Raw genomic sequence first — 18,285 nt, 5'->3', positions numbered from 1 at the left:
GCCTCCTCTCCCCCAGCAGGGGTCCTCAGTGAGCCACGGCGGTCAAAGCGTGCACGTGCTGCTGGTGTGTGGCCCGAGCTCCGTACCTTCCTGGTGAGGGGCACCTCGATAGGCACGGGCACCAGCTCCGCCAGGAGACAGCCGTAGAACGCCACCATGAACATCACCGGGTCATTGTTGGGGAACACCAGCGCCACCTAGAGGGGGAAACAGAAAAGGCAGGGCAGGGTGTGGTCAGCAGGGGAGTGGAAAAGCACCTCTCAATCAGAATGAGCCTCCTGAAGAGGCAGCAGCTCTCTCTGAGAGGAGATAGAGAGGGACAGAGAGGCAGAGGAAGATCAAGGAGGAACATGAAAATGGACAGGGTCAGGGAGACAGAAAAAAGATATATGATGGTGAGAATAACAGAGAAAAGGGGTAGAGAATGAGGCAAGGCAAATAGATATCAGAGAAGGCAAAATAACAAGAGAAACAGACAGACAGACCCAGAGAAAGAGAGAGATGAAATAACAAGAGAAACACAGACAGACCCAGAGAAAGAGAGAGATCACCGGATGAAAATGTGGGTGGATAGCGAGAGCAATAGCTAGCTGGCACTCACCCTGTCTCCAGGTCGTAGCAGTGGTTCGTTCCTGGTGCTCAGCTTGTTCATTAGGGTGTAGGCCAGCTTTTGACTTCTGGTCCACAGCTTACCTGTGGGGTAAACAGACACACAGACACACACACACACACACAGTGTAAAACATGATAGAAACCCTACACATCCTGTACTGTGCCCTGCACTCATACACTCAGTGTAAGGTCCTACAGACCATCACCGCAAACACAGAAATGGTCCATGCTGTTTTGAAACGTCTGACACACACACACACACACACACACACACGGCACTCTTGTGTGTCCTGCTTACTGAGGGCGTACCGTATGTGAGCGTGTAGACGGGCTTTCCGGCGTTGTCCAGGGCGCTGAGGCAGGGGCTCTTAGGCTGCGTGGTCCCCCACCGCTGGAGGGAGGCCAGCAGGGACGGGGGCCAGTTGGAGATCACCCCCAGAGACTCCCCCTCCAGCGGACTCATCTGCATCCCCTCGGCCTTGGGCTGGTTGGGGTCAGGGTGTTGAACTGCACAACAGAAGGACAGTCTTCAGTCAAGCAGGCTATATATATGCTAGAGCTATGATGCCACCATGCAAGTGAAAGAGCCTTGTTTTACAAGAGTGTTTCTGGGATGGTGCCTGGCTAGCTGCAACAGTATCTTCCCTGATTCACTTCACATGGAATGTGGTGATATACATTCAAGGATCCACGACAGCTCTGGTAGTCCTTTAAGGTTGAGCTCTTGATTCAGAGTCCTTTTGGCTAATATAAATATATATTCTAGGGGCTCTGAACTGAAATAATGAAACAGTGGGAAAAGCAGGGCAGAGCGCACAGAAGAGAGCAGAGTAATGGAGGGTGGAAGATGAAGAATGAAAAGAGACGGAGGAAGAGAGATGAGCTGTCAGCTGAGTTAGCAGACTGAGGCACAAAGGCTGCGATGGTATAGTCTCTGGGAGCCACAGTGACAGGTAAAACCTCTCTCTCTACTTCTCTCTCTCTACTTCTCTCTCTCTCTTTCTCTCTCTCTCTGCCTGGAGTCACTGCATTGTGACTGATCCTGTTATCCCATGAAAGCTCAGTCCTCCCCAACTAAAATAACCTCCACATCACTACCAAAATAGCTTCCTTTAAACTTCAACCTTAAACTATGGCTCAGTTATGAGTCTGTGTGTATGTAGCGTAGTGTGGGGAACAGTGTGTATGTAGCGTAGCGTACGGTAGTGTGTATGTAGTGTAGTGTACGGTAGTGTGTATGTAGCGTAGTGTGGGGTACAGTGTGTATGTAGTGTAGTGTACGGTAGTGTGTATGTAGCGTAGCGTACGGTAGTGTATGTGTAGTGTACCGTACGGTAGTGTGTAAACTGTGTGTATGTACGCACGTGTGTCTGAACAGTAACTGCAGGTTTCATAATATTTGCTCAGTGGGCGTCCTCCCCACACCCACAGTGCAGCCGTTGGGGCAGGCAGAGGAAACTGTAGGGCTGGATGGTGGTGTGTTATGTGGTTGAGGGAGTGTGTGTGTCTGTGCGTGTGTATGTTTCACAGTAAAAGCATCACGCCCTGTGCCTGTTTCCTGGGCCCTCCCAAAGCACACCTGGCGGTCTCTGAACCCCTGGATCAAGAGAAACCCGACCACACAACCCACCCACCCACCCACCCACCCCTCCTCCTGTAATGGCATAGTAAGGGGCCGTTGGCACTCACACAGTGCTGCCTGGGCCTTTTCATGTCTCACCTGTGGTTTGGCAGAAGGTTGCACGTGGGTGTGTGTGTGTTTGCGTGTGTGTCTGTGTGTGGTGTGTGTTTGTCCGTGTGTGTGTGTGTGTGTGTGTGTGTGTGTGTGTGTGTGTGTGTGTGTGGGTGTGTGTGTGTGTTTGGTTTGCGTGCGCGCGTGTGTGTGTTTGTGTGTGTGTGTGTGTGTTTGCGTGTGTGTCTGTGTGTGTGTGTTTGTCCGTGTGTGTGTGTGTGTGTGTCTGTGTGTGTTTGTGTGTGTGTTTGGTTTGCGTGTGTGTGTGTGTGTGTGTGTGTGTGTGTGTGTGTGTGTGTGTGTGTGTGTGTGTGTTTTGTGTGTGTGCGGGTTCTGCAGGGTCTGAGTGCTAGTGTTTCTGAGACTGACCGTCCAGGAGCTCCTCGAAGTCGTCCACGAAGAACTCCCTCAGCGGGGGCCGTTTGGGCCTCTTCAGCGTGTTGAGCAGCTGCTGGATCTTTGAGGAGACGCGACTGTTGACCGGAACACCTGGAGAAGAGGAGGTGCGATAGAGAGGACGAGAGAGAGAGAGGGGGGGGGGAGAGAGAGAGAGAGAGAGGGGGCGGGAGAGAGGGAGAGAGAGAGGGGGCGGAGAGAGGGAGAGAGAGAGAGAGAGAGAGAGAGAGAGAGAGAAGAGAGAGGGAGAGAGAGAGCGAGAGAGAGAGAGAGAGAGAGGGGGGAGAGAGAGGGAGAGAGAGAGAGAGAGAGAGAGAGAGAGAGGGACCGACAGAGAGAGAGAAGAAAGAGAAAGAGTAATAAGAAACAGAGGGAAAACGTCATTCCAGTGCTGGCTGTCTGTCAAGAGAGTGCCTGGACGTCTTCAGAAGTCAGCGCGGGGGTCAGAGGCAGCCGTCAGTCACAAAGACCAGACCAGACCAGACCAGACCAGACCAGACCAGACCAGACACCTGAGCCTGAGCCGCTCTGCCTGGAGACGGCCGGGCCCTGCTGCCTAGCAACACGCTGGTCCCCATGGCTGCCTCATCAGTCATTCACAGGACTCTCCATTCCAGAGGACGAGAGGGAACTGACCCACCATCTCTCTCTTTCCGAGTGTGTGTGTGTGTGTGAGTGTGAGTGTGAGTGTGATTCTCTGTGCTCTGTCAAGTTCTGATTCTCTGTGCATGCGTGTGTATGTGTGTGCCTGATTACTCTATGTGTGTGTGTGTGTAAGGTGTGTGTCAGTTTCTGTACGTGTCCGCGTGTGGTGTGTGTGTGTGTGTGTGTGTGTGTGTGTGTGTGTGTGTGTTAGGGCTTGCACAATTTTACAATTCGAGTACTCGTTTTCTGAGAATCTTGCAGAAGATATCTTTCCTCAATTAAAAGGCTAAGCAACTATGGTGGGGTTGGTCTCAGCACATTGAGCAAAGCCTAAAAGTAATGATATGATATGTGACATGAAGAGAGCACGAAGGTCTATGCACTGGTGAAGAATAGATGCCGACAACTTCCTAACGTTCTTGTTACCAACATTCTACAGTGGTCCAAGATCAGGGTTGGGGAGTAACTAGTTAACGGAGTAAACAGTTACATAATTAAATTGTAATTGTAATCCATACAAAAAATATGTAATTCAAATACAGTTACTAATCAAAAGGTAAGGGGTTACATCTGAATGTATTCTTTTGGGAAAAAAGGTTTCATTATGTTGCTTTCCATCTTTTGGACCGTCTAGACAGGCCGTCTAGTACTCTGTCGCATTTAACGACAGCCGAGAGAGAAAATTGGCCATTTTCTGTTTGATCAAAGAACTTCCAAACAATTGACTTCTCCTTTTCTGCTGTCGCCCTCCCTCCTCTTGTTTACCAAGGGCTCTAACTAGAAACTGAGTGTGCGCAAAATCCAGCCTCACATGATGAGTACTTGAATATAGAAACTTGAGAATGGATGTAACTGCTACGAGTACTTGAATGCTTGAATACTCTGCAAATCCCTAGTGTGTGTGTGTGTGTTTCTGTTTCTGTGTGTGTATGTGTATGTGCATTAAACATTTCTCTGCTCAACCCCCCCACCCCCCACCCCCCACCCCACACACACACACACATTCAACACATTTCAGACTCACAAACACAAACAGAGAAAAGACACAGTTAAGGAGGTTGCGACTGCAAACAAGAACAACAGTGAACGTGGGGAAGGAGACTGACGGGCGCCACGTGAGGCGAAAGCAACAGGAGCGAACTCACAAGGCACAAGGAGCACCCCTGGGAGACAACATGGAGCGATGGCAGAACAGAGGAAAGAGAGAAGAGGAGGAGGAGGAGGACACGGCTCTGGACGTGTGCGGTGTGTGTGTGTGTGTGTGTGTGTGTGTGTGTGTGTGTGTGTGTGTGTGTGTGTGTGTGTGTGTGTGTGTGTGTGTGTGTGTGTGTGTGTGTGTGTGTGTGTGTGTGCTTACGCGCCCAGGGACACGTGATGTTGTGTGGGTGAGCTCGGTGGGGGTCTGTCTGAGAGGGTCATCAGGGGAGAGCCCAGACACAGCTGCAGTCTGCCCCCGTTGCTGATCCCTGTCTGCTGAACACACATCTCAACATCCTCTCCCTGTCTCCGTCTCACACACACACACACACACTTCTCTTCCCCTGTATGCTGCACACATATCTCTCTCTCTCTCTCTCTCAGGCACACACTCTCTCTTTCCAAGGCAAGCAGTCACGCAAGCGTGTGTTCAAAGACAATACCTTTTGCACAGATGAACAGAAAAAAAGAATCCCAGCCTCTCCCAAAACAGCAAACAGAACATCACATAACAAGCACAGGCCCTTGGGTAGGCAAGTAGCAAACTTGCACGTTTCCAAAAACCACATCACAAGTCTGCACCCTCGCTTACCAACACACACACCCACCCACCCACACAAATACACACACATACACACACACACACACACACACACAAATACACACACACACACACACAAACAAATCACGCGGCTCCCTCGAGGCCAGGAGTCACCGCTGCAGGGTCTCCTCAGCAGAACGGCTGATCAGCTTTCTGTTGTTCCCCTATTACATAAGACCCCGTTAACCCGCGCACAGCATGCTGCCGCCAGCGCCCGCCCGGTGGCTCTTCCAGCCGCGGCTCACATCCCATTCAGCACTAAGCTGTCGGAGGGAGCAGGCCAATCACCAATACCGCTGGGCACCGATGGCCAATTTTCTCAACAGCTGAACCTTTGCCCTGCATAATTTCATAGATCCATTATAATTATGCAATTGGCAATTGGCAATTACACAAAGAACGGCTCACTCGTGCAAAGCCTGGTCTAACGGATGGGCAGATTATTATTGTTATTTTTTGTTTGGTCGTAAGATTAGCGTTAAAACGTATTCATCCGCTTGACAATGCTTTCATGGAGTTTGATGGAGTTTCAGTCCCCACGCCGATTCCTTATGGAGCTTTGGGGAAAGTAACTGCCTGAACAAAGCACAAGCATTGGAAGGGCCTTACCTCACAGCTGAAGGGCCATTTCTCACAGCTGAAAGGCTGCCAGTTGAGTCTAATTCAAACCCCCCTACTGGCGATTCTACTGTAGGCCCTGATGGTTTTGTGACGGGAGAAAAGCTACAGGTTGGAAAAGAATAGAAATGCCTTTAGGAGTTACACATGGGGACCGCATTATTCCATCGAGGAGAAGTGCCTTTAGTCAGAATGGCTTTTCTGTAAGAGCCTCACAAGAATGGAGCTCTCTTCCAGCACATATCAGAAAACTCAACACATACGAGTCATTTAGTTCTGATTTAAAACAGTAGCTTATCGACAGTCAAATCTGTCAGCACACAAAAACAAAGTCTGTCTGCGAATTTGCCTCTTCCTTCTCTCCACTAATGTATTTGCATGTGATGTCAGTTGTGGGTTGTGTTTTTGTGTGTTTGTTTGTTTGTTTGTTTGTTTGTTTTGTTCTGCTTGTAATCTTAGAGAGCCTATTGTAACATCTGGCCAAATAAAGGTGTCTGGTATCCTGATACTGTATGTTAGAGCAAATCTCAAGCCTTTTCTCTCACGCAGTCAACTTTAACACACATAGGTTCCTCTTCCTCTTGAGCATGTTCTGTGTGCCACAGAGTGAACTACACTCTCTGTTCTCCAACTTCTCCAGCTGTGTTAAATTTGGCTCACGGATGGTGATCTAATGTTATTATGTCACTGAGGGCACAAAAGGTGTGTGTGGAAGTGCAAGCTGCCAGCTTAAGTGAAAAAATGCCTGGAGACAAGTTCACGTCCTCTCCCCTGGCCGCGATGGCGAAGCATGACAAGGCACTGCTTTGTTTGGAAGCCTAAATTAATTACAGGCAGGTACACACACGCTCTCCTTCTTGCCCTTTCATTCTCTCTCTGTCACACACACATACACACAAATGCAAGCACACACACACGCGCACACACACGCACACGCACACGCGCACGCGCACACGCACACACACACACACACACACACACACACACACACACACACACACACACACACACACACACAAACAAGTGTTACCCAACCCAATAACTGAAGTAGTGAAATACCATTGACCATTTTGTTACCTCCACTTCCAGCTTGGCAAAAAAAACTTGAGATAAAGACTTCTCTTAGCTCTGACAACCACTGGGCTTATGTGTGGAATTCACACTGTAGCCTAGTAAATGTTAAACACCTGTAAAAATGATATCCCTCAACCGGGATGTATCTGACAAACTAGGGGGGGGGGGGGGGGGGGGGGGGGCATTGGCCATTGGGTGGTTGGGTCGACTCCTGTGTGGAAATAGACTGAGAAAACTCTAGACTGCCTACACTCCTCCAAGGGTGTCACTGAGAGAGCACCTGACTGAACAGAACTGTAGCAGATAATAAGTATATCCCAACCCTTCAGATTCTGTCTGACTACACCTGTTAAAGTCACTGACACAAAGGGACGTAGAAGGTGAGAACAGTTACTGCTTCTCTTGCTTGCCTTTATGTATTTGTGCTGCTGCTGCTGCTGCTGGGACAGAGCCGCACACGCCGAGCGCTCAGACAGACAGTGAGTGGAAGTGACAGCTGAGAGACACCAGGCAGAGACACAGAAGACTGGCAGGAAGCTTTGAGGGGGGAAAAACAACAACAACCACCCAAAAAAAAAAAAAAAAAAAAAAAAAATAAACGTAAGCATAAATACCCTCTGACACAACCCGGACTCCGACTCGGTTCTCGCTGACGCCTGAAGGAGAGAGAGCAGCATCAGTGAGCACACGTCACACATGTTACAGGCGTCACAGACGTCACAGAGTTCAGTTCGGAGCTTCTAGAACTTGCCATACCAGTGAGTGTGACCGTGTGAACGGAGGGGGCGCGGACCCAGCCAGAGGCTCCAGAGGCTCCAGAGGCTGAGGGAGGACTGGTGGAGGAGTGGCGGGGCTGGTCTGACAGACGAGGGGCTCAGACAGGGCTACACCGGGGAGGTTATGAGGGCTTACTGAAGGCCTGCTTGTGGGTCGTCTCAGTTTCAATATGTGCCTGAAGCCGACTGCCGTGCGGTGTGGCCCGCAGAGAAACGCGCGGCGAGTGTGTGTGTGTGTGTGTGTGTGTGTGTGTGTGTGTGTGTGTGTGTGTGTGTGTGTGTGTGTGTGTGTGTGTGTGTGTGTGTGTGTGTGTGTGTGTGTGTGTGTGCGTGTGTGTGTGTGTGTGTGTATACGCACGCACTTGTGTGTCTCCAGCTTTGATCCCCGTGTTTCAATCAGGATGGATGACTCCACAGTTCGATGCCTCACAGACCCCCACCAGTAGGGGGGAGGGGGGTATGAGGGGACTCGCTGGCCCCAGCAGTAGGGGGGAGGGGGGTATGAGGGGACTCGCTGGCCCCAGCAGTAGGGGGGAGGAGGGTATGAGGGGACTCGCTGGCTTACATGAAGCTTTCAGCCCCAGCAGCCTCATTCATCTCGGAGGGGCTGGGCTGCTGGGTGTGTGTGTGTGTGTGTGTGTTTGTGTGTGTGTGTGCCCAATATATCAGCCACTGCTTAACACCGTACTGCATTGAGAATAAATTGCTGAATACTGTGTGTGTGTGTGTGTGTGTGTGTGTGTGAGTGTGTGTGTGTGTAAGTGTGTGTGTGTGTGTTTGTGTGTGTGTACGCCTACCAAGAGGTTTAAGAAAGGCAAGCTGCTATCTAAGGCGAGATGAACTGCCGGCAATGGTCATTAAACAATCCTGTCAGAGCTCAGAGAAGAAGAGAGGGAGTGAAAAGGGGATAGTGAGAGAAAGAGAGTAAAAGAGCTTCATTGGTCATTCATTGGCTGTGGCACACAGGCACGTCAGAGGGAAGGTGCTCTGTAGCCATGGATACTCAGGCTACGGCGGCCGGCACCGCTGGTGGGAGGGGTGGTGCAGAGGCCAGGCTTTCAGGAAGTGAAGGGGGTGGGGGGTGGGGGGGTGGGGGGCGGGGTCACTCACCGTCTGCGGTTTCCATAACGCTGGTGTGGTTGTAGCCGCGGGGGAGGCCCCGCACCGAGGCCACCTGGGGCCGCTCGGCGTGCAGCGAGCGCTCGGACAGGCCCGTGACATCTGGGGGCGCCGAGTGGTTATCTGCAGCGGGGCGTCAAAAGGGTCAGGTGAGGGCATGCGTGCATGCGGGGGTGTGTGTGTGTGTGTGTGTGTGTGTGTGTGTGTGGGTGTGGGTGTGGGTGTGTGAGCGTGTGGGGGGGGGGGTGTGGGTGTACATATGTAAGGGCTGTATCTGTGTGAGTGCCTCCATGCATTCATGTGAATGTAGCAATCGCTAACAAACTTAAAATAAAGCATCAAACTAATAATAATGTCAGTACAAAAGGAGCCAGACTTCATCTCCTTTGCACCAGACCATAGATCTCTATGCATCTTTCACTACTTGACCTTAAAAACCCATAGCGGCCTATAACTGTCAACATCAAATATTAAAGTGAGCGAGGAACTGCAGACCTGGCGGAGCGTCTCATAATAAATGAGAGGGCCATTACTGGCAGGGAGTGAGCCTCCTTCCCTGGACTCGTCTGGAGGGCAGTGGTGGAGGCCACAGAGACATGGTATGTGGCCATGTGACGTTCTAAATCCTTTCTATCCAAGGGAGAACGCGTGAACACCGCAATGTAAATTTGTGTATCTTTAAAATGTGAACAGCTTTTTCAGTGTGCAACAGAGACTCTGCAAAGTTGGGGGGGGGGGGGGAGTGATTGCGATCTCACAGCATCCAATCTTTGTCGAGGATAAAGAGAAGGCTTGAAACGACTTCACAGGGCCATTGCATGAGACAGACGAGCAATTAGAGATATACTCCCTGAGGGAAAGCAAAGCAACACAGGGGCTGGGGGCTTGTGGCTCTGTCCCTCTTTTGTTTGCCTGGGAGATTAACAAGGCCTCCGGTGACTGCATCGAACGGGAGCGATGAGCGCTCTGATCTTAATCGCATTGGTGGATGGCACATTAGGGCACATGAGGGCTGAGTGGAGCTAATGCTAACATCTAGCCGCCAAAGACTGATTCAGCTCTGGAGACGCTGGCAATTAAGGCATGATGTGGTGGCAAGCTCTGGGAACTTGATCTACAGTATCTGACCGCCTGTAGGCCAGTGAAGTGAGGGTATCTCGGTAAGCTCAGGAAACAAGATAATAAAGGTGGGATTTGGGGCATTTGGGAGACTGTCTAGCGGGGCTGCTACAGAAGCCCTACTGACTTAGCACAATTAATGAGCAGCCAAGTCTGTGACCTAAAACCAGCCCATACTGGGGGGAGTCTGGAGCAGTCAGTGGGATACCCTGGACACTCAGGAGGCTTGGTGGAGGAGCTTAGAGTGTGGTGGATTACTCGATGGGCCATGACTCCAGTCACCTAGAGCAGGTCAAATCTCAACTGTTAGTCTAGATATAAGACCTAAAAACGGACCCATTCTATTCCTACCGGAACACTTGGGAGATGGGACCCAGTGGAGCAGCGTGAGACCTACAGCTAGCTCGATGCATGAGTGAGACGGTCGGGTGGTCTGCCGGGGGGGCTGGTACTGACCTAGCTGGGTGTGTGCCATGAGGTCGGCCAGGGCGGTGGCGGTGGCAGTGGCGGTGGCGGTGGGGTTGGCGTTGGCGTGCGGCCTCCCTCCGGGGTGGGATGAGGTGGAGGATGCGGAGGATGAGGTGGAGGAGCCCTGGATGACCCTGTTAAACCAGTGCTCCACGGTGGCGTGGGCCTGGTACGGGGTGGAGGAGGCCATCCGTCCCTGCCGGCGCAGCGAGCCCTCGTCTTCCGAGGCCGATGAGGTGTCTGCGAGGGGGGGTGGAGACAGGGCAGCGGTCAGCGTCACAGAAAACAAGATTGGGGAGGGAGGGAGAGGAGGCAGGAGCAAATGGACAGAAAGAAAGAAAGACAGAAATCTTAAAACAAAAGAAAACATGTATACATTGATGGGTGGTGACGCCACTGGGTCATTCGATGCCAACTCACCTAGAGCCTTGCCGTTCATGTCATGGAGTTTCATGAGCAAATTCTGTTAAATTTGTCTATTTTATTGACGAAGCTGTGCAAAATCTTAAAACTCTCCACCCAGTAGTTTTTCTATAAATCTTTTTTGATGATGGTGCCCCAGGCCGAAAACTGAGTCATTTTTGCTGCTCTGAATCCACATATGTTTAACCTCACCAATGGCTCAAATCTAGCTGAAATTCATGCTGGATATAAATGAGATCCTTCAGATGATGTCCACTGAGTTTCAACTTGATATGTGTTCCTGAATTCATGTAGCCATTAAATGAAGTAGAACAGGTCATGTTTCATGTACAGTATGAGTGTGCAAACATATATATATATATATATATATTTTTTTTTTTTAATGACACATAGTTTGTTTTTAGTATTATAGTATTTCTTTTCCATATTTTAAACACCTGTAATACTTACACAGTTTTGTCAATCCTAAGAATGCTGTTCCCTTAAGCTCCATAGTGACATAAAATGCCATTAGAAAAATAGGAAATACACAAATGGAACTTAGAGGGAAAAGTCCAAAACAAGGGAAATAAAAATGGAATGGAAATCTCTCTCCACAATATAATAATCATTTCCAAAAGAATTTCTAGGTATCATGCCCTAGAATACTATTCATTCCTAACAGAATTCCTTCCCCCTGACTAGCTCCATTTCTCTAAAAATACTCCAAAAATACACTGTCTGGCACATTTAACTCTGTGTTCAGTGACTTGGAACATTGGCGCAGTTTTTGCAATGGAAGGCGCTAAAGTAAGCATCTGAACTTGCTGGTGGCTTGGTGAAACGGCTTGATTTGTCTGTCTGTGTCAGCACATTTGTGGCATGCCTGCAAACGGTCTACTTCAGCAACATCCAGTGACAGTCACTGAGCCAATTCTTCTAGAACTGCTAGCTGAAGTTCCACACATTTACGATTTCCATTTATTTGGCTTTATTCCTTCCACTAATTGTACTAGGCTTTATTGGTGGAAACCCTGTATTCATACTGTCAGTCTTTGAAGCATGCTGTGATGAAGTTGCCTGTATTTCCTCTCGGTTAGCAGCTGAGGTTGGAAAGTACTTGTCACAGTTAGTCATCTGAAAAGTTCTCAATCCTTCCTTTTATTTAAGTGTGCTGGACTCTCCTGTCCTTGATGACAGGTCCCCAGCTTTCACTGCATGGGTAATCCCCAGAGAGACACTTCTTAAGATAAGATAAGATAAAATAAGTTAACCTTTATTAATCCTTGTAGGGAAATTCAGGTGTAATAGGAATAAAATATATAAATAAAAATAGGAATAAGATATATAAATAAAAATCCATCAGGGTGCACATTGAAGGGATCATTCACAACAACGCCGCTGAAGAAAGCTGTGGCTATATCAGTTGGTTCAGTACATCTACTCTTCAATTTCAGTAACTCCTTGTCCGATTTTAGTCACGGCAGACTACAGAGATCAACTTTCCTGTTGGTGTATGTTGTCTCATGTCATCTACTGTGGTCTCTTTTTTTCAACAGAACAGGCTTCCATTATCTAGCGACTAATAATGACTTCATCATGTGATCATCTTAAATACTGGAGGGTTTGTTGCAATTTGTACTAATTGGTGACTATCCAAGAGAAATTGCTCTTGAGGCCAAAGTTTCAAAATCCGTGGAGACATAATTGCCATTCCCAGAAATAATAACATCAAAGCAAAAAAAATAAAACAATGCACAAGTAAATTAGATAGACAAAATGACTTATCATAGGGTTATCAGCATTAAAACTGATTCTTAGTTTGTCTTTTAGTTTTTAGGTTCAATTTGTGAATTGCCTGTTTACATGAAATTATCTCATTATGAAGGAGAAATAGAACTCTATGAGTAAAATTGTTCTTATAAAAAAGTTTGAAGCAAACAGCATTAGTCCCTTTTGAGAAAATATAGGGTCAAAATTGTATCCAAACATTTGTTTATTCTAATGGCATTTTCATGGCACTGGGGAGCTTCTGATTTTCTTTTTTTGGAGGACGGCAAAATTCTTAGGACTGACTGTGACTGTGAACTGATCTGTGAAAGAAATACTAAAATGCCTGCATACATGTTTACATACATGAAACATGACCTGTTCTACTTCATTTAATAGTTGAATTCATCTGAAGGATCTCATTTATACCCAGCATACATTTCAGCTAAACACACAAAGATTTGAGCCATTGGTGAGGTTAAACATGATGTGAATTCAGAGCAGCAAAAAATGACTCAGTTTTCGGCCTAGGGCACAAACTTCAAAAATGTTTTATAGAAAAACGATTGGGTGGAGAGTTTAAAGATTTTGCACAGCTTTGTTAATAAAATAGACAAACTGAACAGAAATTGACCCTGCAAGGCTCTAGGTGTGTTGGCGTGGAATGACCCCACTGTAATAGTAATTATCATGAATGAAGACCAGTGGCCAGGGGAGGGGTGAATGGACAGACAATATGCGCCGTGAGATGAAAGCAGCCATGAAGGTTATTTGGCGGCGAGGGGCGCCGTTCTCTCTGCGCGGACACGGGCTCCAGGATGGGTTGTGATGCCGTGGCTGAGCTGACCTTTCAGCAGAGCTCATGGGCGTAGGCAGAGTTCCAGATGAGATGGCTAGCTCTGGAGGGCTTCAGGCAAATCACAAGCACTGGGAGCTCAGCACGGCAAGCGGAAGGTCACAGCGAATCAGAGCTAACAACAGCAGCAGTCAGCAACAACGTTCACCTCGGCAATGGAAACCTCAAAAAAGAAACTAAGCAGAGCAAAATATCTATTGCTGCCGCAGTCAAACACCAGCAATTACTGTGCAGTAAAACACAGCGACGGCCCATCTACAGCCGAGGACTTTCACATCTCTCAGCTCAAATATCTGGAGCGCCAGCGGCGGTCGAGGAAGAGTGGAGCGGCTGTGAAGCTCGTTAGAGCTGTTTGTTTGCTCTGAGGCAGACGCTGATGATTCTAGTGCTTCATCCCGCAGCATCTCCTCTCCTCTCCTCTCCTCTTCTCTCGTCCCCCCGCGGCACAAGGTCCTCCAGCGCCTCAGGCCAGTGATCTGGGCTCAGCTCGGAGTGGAAAACAAGTTTGGGAGCGTGTTTACCGCAGCAGCAGCAGCAGCTGCCCTCCAGGGAGCACACCTCTGGCCGGATCGATAGTTACGTAACGCCACACTTAGAAGAAAATACACGTTCTCCTCTAGGGGGAGGTGGACTCTGAGCCATGTAGAAGCAGCAAAGAATGACAAAAATACACTGAGAGACCACCGAAAAACTGACAATCATAAATGCATGCAGTGTGCGCGTGTGTTCAAAGAATCGCTTTAAACAGAATTTCCTATTACGGTGCTTTCTGAAAGCCAGGGAGTCTCCAGAGCCTGAAGTGATTCACATATTGGATGTGCCGTCTTCCCATGCAGGGCTAAAATAAAACTGCCGGGGTATTTCTGTGCATATGCTTTCAGGCTTCCATTAGAACAAAAAAAAAAAACCTTAAGATGTCAAACATCTTTGAAAAGAGATGGCCTGACCAGCCTGGATTGCCATAGAAACGCAGCGAACAAACCGAATTGGTTCCTTTTATGGTCATCTCATCAGGCGTATGGTCCAATTAAAGCAAGACTGCAATATCTTGTGCAGGTCCACTGTCATGGAACTGCTTTTATTTTCATTTAAATCCACAGTGGGCGATGAGGACACCACATTAACTCAATATAACACCACTCTTAGTCACAGCTTGGCTGTGTGTTCAAAGACCTTATGAATAGTTACTGTTATCCATTATGCTTGAGGGAACCACGGTGGACAGAGGAAGCTGCCCCTGGTCTTAGTGTAAATAAAATATGTGCTCTGCTTTGGTTGCAAGGCAATGTTATTTCACAGAACAAAGCACTTATATGAGAAAGAGGAGAGCGAGAGAGAAAGGGGAAAACTGGCAGATCGACAGAGGAAGAGCAGATATGTAGCATACATAATCAGAACGACAGACAGACAGACAGATACAGCAGATCTAGACAGACAGACAGCTAGACAGACAGACAAACCAACAGAGTCAGATAGACAGACATACAGCTAGATAGACAGGCAGACAGACAGGCAATCACAAGGAGAGTAAGTGATTTAACATGTTTCACTAAACTGACCAAGCTGCAGTCCAGTCCAGTCCACACTGCAGAGCGTCACTTCAAACATTCCCCAAAGATCTATGTCTCGACACACTAACAGCAGATCTTATCTAGTAGATCTTCTCTCTCCTCATCCTCAGGCCTCTGAGCGTATCGTTTGTCCAGCAAAGGTGGTAGTATTTCCCAATACACTTAGCAATGAAGGAGATCAAAGTAAATTGAAACCCAAAAGATCAGGAATACACACCCTTAAGCAGACTTCCTTCAAAAACACCCTACCCATATCCATGTGTTAAGTAGAAAGCAATGCCCCCTGGGAGATGATGTATTGGTGTTTATGTTTGTGTATGTGTGCTGACGGGCAGCCTGTAGGTAAGGCTGATTCATTCCCCATTAATTAGCCAATAAATCACCCACAGGGTGCGATTAGCGTGGAGTGTGTCCAGCAGATGGGGAGGGAACTCGGAGTGAACACAAAGCACAGTCACACAGAGAAGCCTCACTGTTATTATTATCACCATCAACACACTCACGCCTTACTCTGCCTGTCACAATTACCTTCCTCCACAGAGAAAGAGAGGGAGAGAGAGAGAGAGACAGGGAGAGAGAGAGAGAGATTGGATTTGTTATAGAGACAGGGAGAGAGTGAGGGAGAGAGTGAGGGAGAGAAAGAGAGACAGATAGAGAGAGAGAGACTGGATTTGTTATAGAGACAGGGAGAGAGGGAGGGAGGGAGAGAGAGAGAGAGTGGATGTGTTATAGAGACAGGGAGAGAGTGAGGGAGAGAGAGAGAGAGAAAAAAAGACTTGATTTGTTATCTCTTCACCCTTATGATCAACACAGCATGCCAAACCCTAGGGTATAGAAATGGGCTGTCTGAAGAAAAGAAAAAAAAGACTGACATCGATGTCGGTTCAAAACCGACCAGAAGATTCCTGTCCTTTGCTTCAAGAACAGGGTGAGCTAGATGACCATAAGCTTATTGGAAAGACAACTAGTAAGTTCATGAGGTTTGACATTCCTCACTTTCTCTCTCCCCCCAGTCTCTCAGTTATCTTGACACAGATGCAGGGATAGAAGAGAGGCAGAGAGAGAGAGAGAGATAGAGAGAGAGAGAGAGAGAGATGTGAAGGGGGAGAGGGAGTGGGGGAGAGCTGAGGAGGGGAAAAAAAAACCCTCATTACGCAACCAGCTCACACTGATGAACATGGTGAAAAAAGATACACTGTGCAGAGAAACATGAATCAACACCTTCAAATGAGTCTCCCATTATCTGCATTATTCCTCCCATGGGCATAAACACAGAGACCAAATAAGGCTGAGCAGAGAGCAGCTCTCTCCTCTCTCACGGGGCATAGGCCAGACTGCAGGAGGGGGAGAGGGCCACCGTGACACATCACAGTCTGCAGCGCCAGCCATCAAACAAGGGAGGGGAGGGGGGTCAGGCAGCAGGGGGCACGCGCACACACACACACACACATTACACACACACACACACACACACACACACACACACACACACACACACACACACACATTACACACACTCATTACACACACTCATTACACACAGTCTGATACATATGCAAAACCCCAAACTGATCACGTGGCTGCAGGATTAGAAGAGACTGGGTTACGTAAGGAGAGGATTTGGGCGGAGGGGGGTGGGTGTCTGTGCCCCCGCACTGGGCACTGCCATGTCCCTTCATCTGCACCCTCCGCAAGGCAAAGAGTGGCTTCACAGACGGAGGACTGCAGCAGTGTCACTCTCACCCCAACCTGGACACACAGCTATCTAGTCAGAGGTCGGTGCCAGAGGGGGGAAACTGAACACAGTCAGGGGCACACAAAGGCACCCCGTATGACCACATTTAGGATGTGATGTTGATCTTTTCCTGCTGCTGCAGACTGCTGTTGCAGACCCCTTTCTGCGAGGTAGTGTGTGTGTGTGTGTGTGTGTGTGTGTGTGTGTGTGTGTGTGTGTGTGTCTGCATACACATCACCTCTCTGAAAGACAATGGATGCAGTGAACCGCACCCTGGTTCCCAAAGGACCCATGGATGAGTTCTCTGCTGCTGGCCCGAGCTGCCAACCTCTGAACTCTTAATCCAGTTAACTCAAGCAGCCAGTCTCATTACCAGTAGAGAAGAGAGATGTTAGTCCCCCAGCCAAAGTGAGGTTGCTTAAGTTCATTAACAATGGTCCTACACAAAGCAAACGTGTCATAGTGATCTCATTGCTACAAGGACCACAGGCAAGACCATTTTAGATGTCACCATATTAGAATGTGCCCATTGTAACTTTACACAACCATCTTAGAGTGGGGAAGAGAACAATAAGACAACCTAGATGGAGGGTGACTTTTAGCACAATCTCTCAAAGCTGTAATGCATGTATTATGCTGTAAGCAAAAGCTTTTTGGAATATATTTTGCATTGCAGTTGCCATTTGGGAAATATTATATATCTATGGCAGATATATCTATGAGACTCTCTCGGGCTCTCTGGTCAACAAATACATTTTCAACGTGACTTATCCATGTTATCATTCAGGAAACTTCAAAGAGCAGGGTTTAGTAATACAAAGTTAGCAAGAAATGCTAACAACAGCTCCACACAGCTTTAAGGGTCTGAAACATGTTTGGGTTGTGTAATTATTCTGCACACATTTCACAAATGTCACGAATGCCTCAGAAAAAAAAAACAATGGCTTCCCCCTCACTGCACAAGGCCTGGCCTTTCTGAGATCAAACTGTAATGATCTCATCCACAACACAAACAGCACCACAACAGACCCAGAGGCTTTGACAAGAAAGACTTCTCAAAATATGCTAAATATCTGCTTATTTTGCATTTACACAAGCCGTGTGGGAGGATGGCTCTGGGAAACAAATGAATGGTGAGAACCACTTCTCCACCGTTTTGCTGTACGCAGAAAGGATTTGTTCAAACATGCTGGGCCAGTTTTTCCAGTCCAAAATGAACTCCGTCCATCCAAAATGTCGTCTCGACAACAATCAGCAGGGGGGGGGGGGGGGGGGGTGAACCGGAGGACGGCTCCCCACAGCTGTGGCAACACGTCTCCACTGGGAGAGCCTGTGGGTTGATTTGGTTGTCACTTTGCAGAGGTCAGACTGCCTCGTGTTTGTCCAGGTCATGGTGGTTGAGGTAGGGACTGAGGGACAGAGTTGGGTCTCTTACCTGGTGGCGTGCATGCTTCTACTGAGGACTGCACGAGCACGGAGCGTCTCTTGGAGGGCATGGGCATCTTTCTCTCTTTGTATTTGGCTAAGGCTGCTTGGACAGCTTCTGTGTGCAGATCTGGAAAATGGCAAACATAAAGCCAATGGTCATTACACA

At 48.3% G+C, this 18,285-nt stretch overlaps 1 protein-coding gene across 1 annotated transcript in view; it reads right to left on the bottom strand.

Annotated features, from left to right (window-relative positions):
• dip2a (disco-interacting protein 2 homolog A) overlaps positions 1 to 18,285 on the bottom strand; it is a 100,797-nt gene that overhangs the window by 18,423 nt on the left and 64,089 nt on the right. Inside the window, 7 exon segments of the mRNA XM_012837271.3 lie at positions 87 to 197; positions 602 to 693; positions 922 to 1,119; positions 2,714 to 2,833; positions 8,762 to 8,893; positions 10,346 to 10,597; positions 18,127 to 18,246. Coding sequence (XP_012692725.2) covers positions 87 to 197; positions 602 to 693; positions 922 to 1,119; positions 2,714 to 2,833; positions 8,762 to 8,893; positions 10,346 to 10,597; positions 18,127 to 18,246 — 1,025 coding nt within the window.

The sequence above is a fragment of the Clupea harengus genome, chromosome 2 (genome assembly GCF_900700415.2).
Source record: "Clupea harengus chromosome 2, Ch_v2.0.2, whole genome shotgun sequence".
Taxonomy (NCBI): Eukaryota; Metazoa; Chordata; class Actinopteri; order Clupeiformes; family Clupeidae; genus Clupea; species Clupea harengus.
The sequence above is the reverse complement of the archived record's forward strand: the minus strand, read 5'-3'. Positions and strand labels throughout refer to the sequence as shown.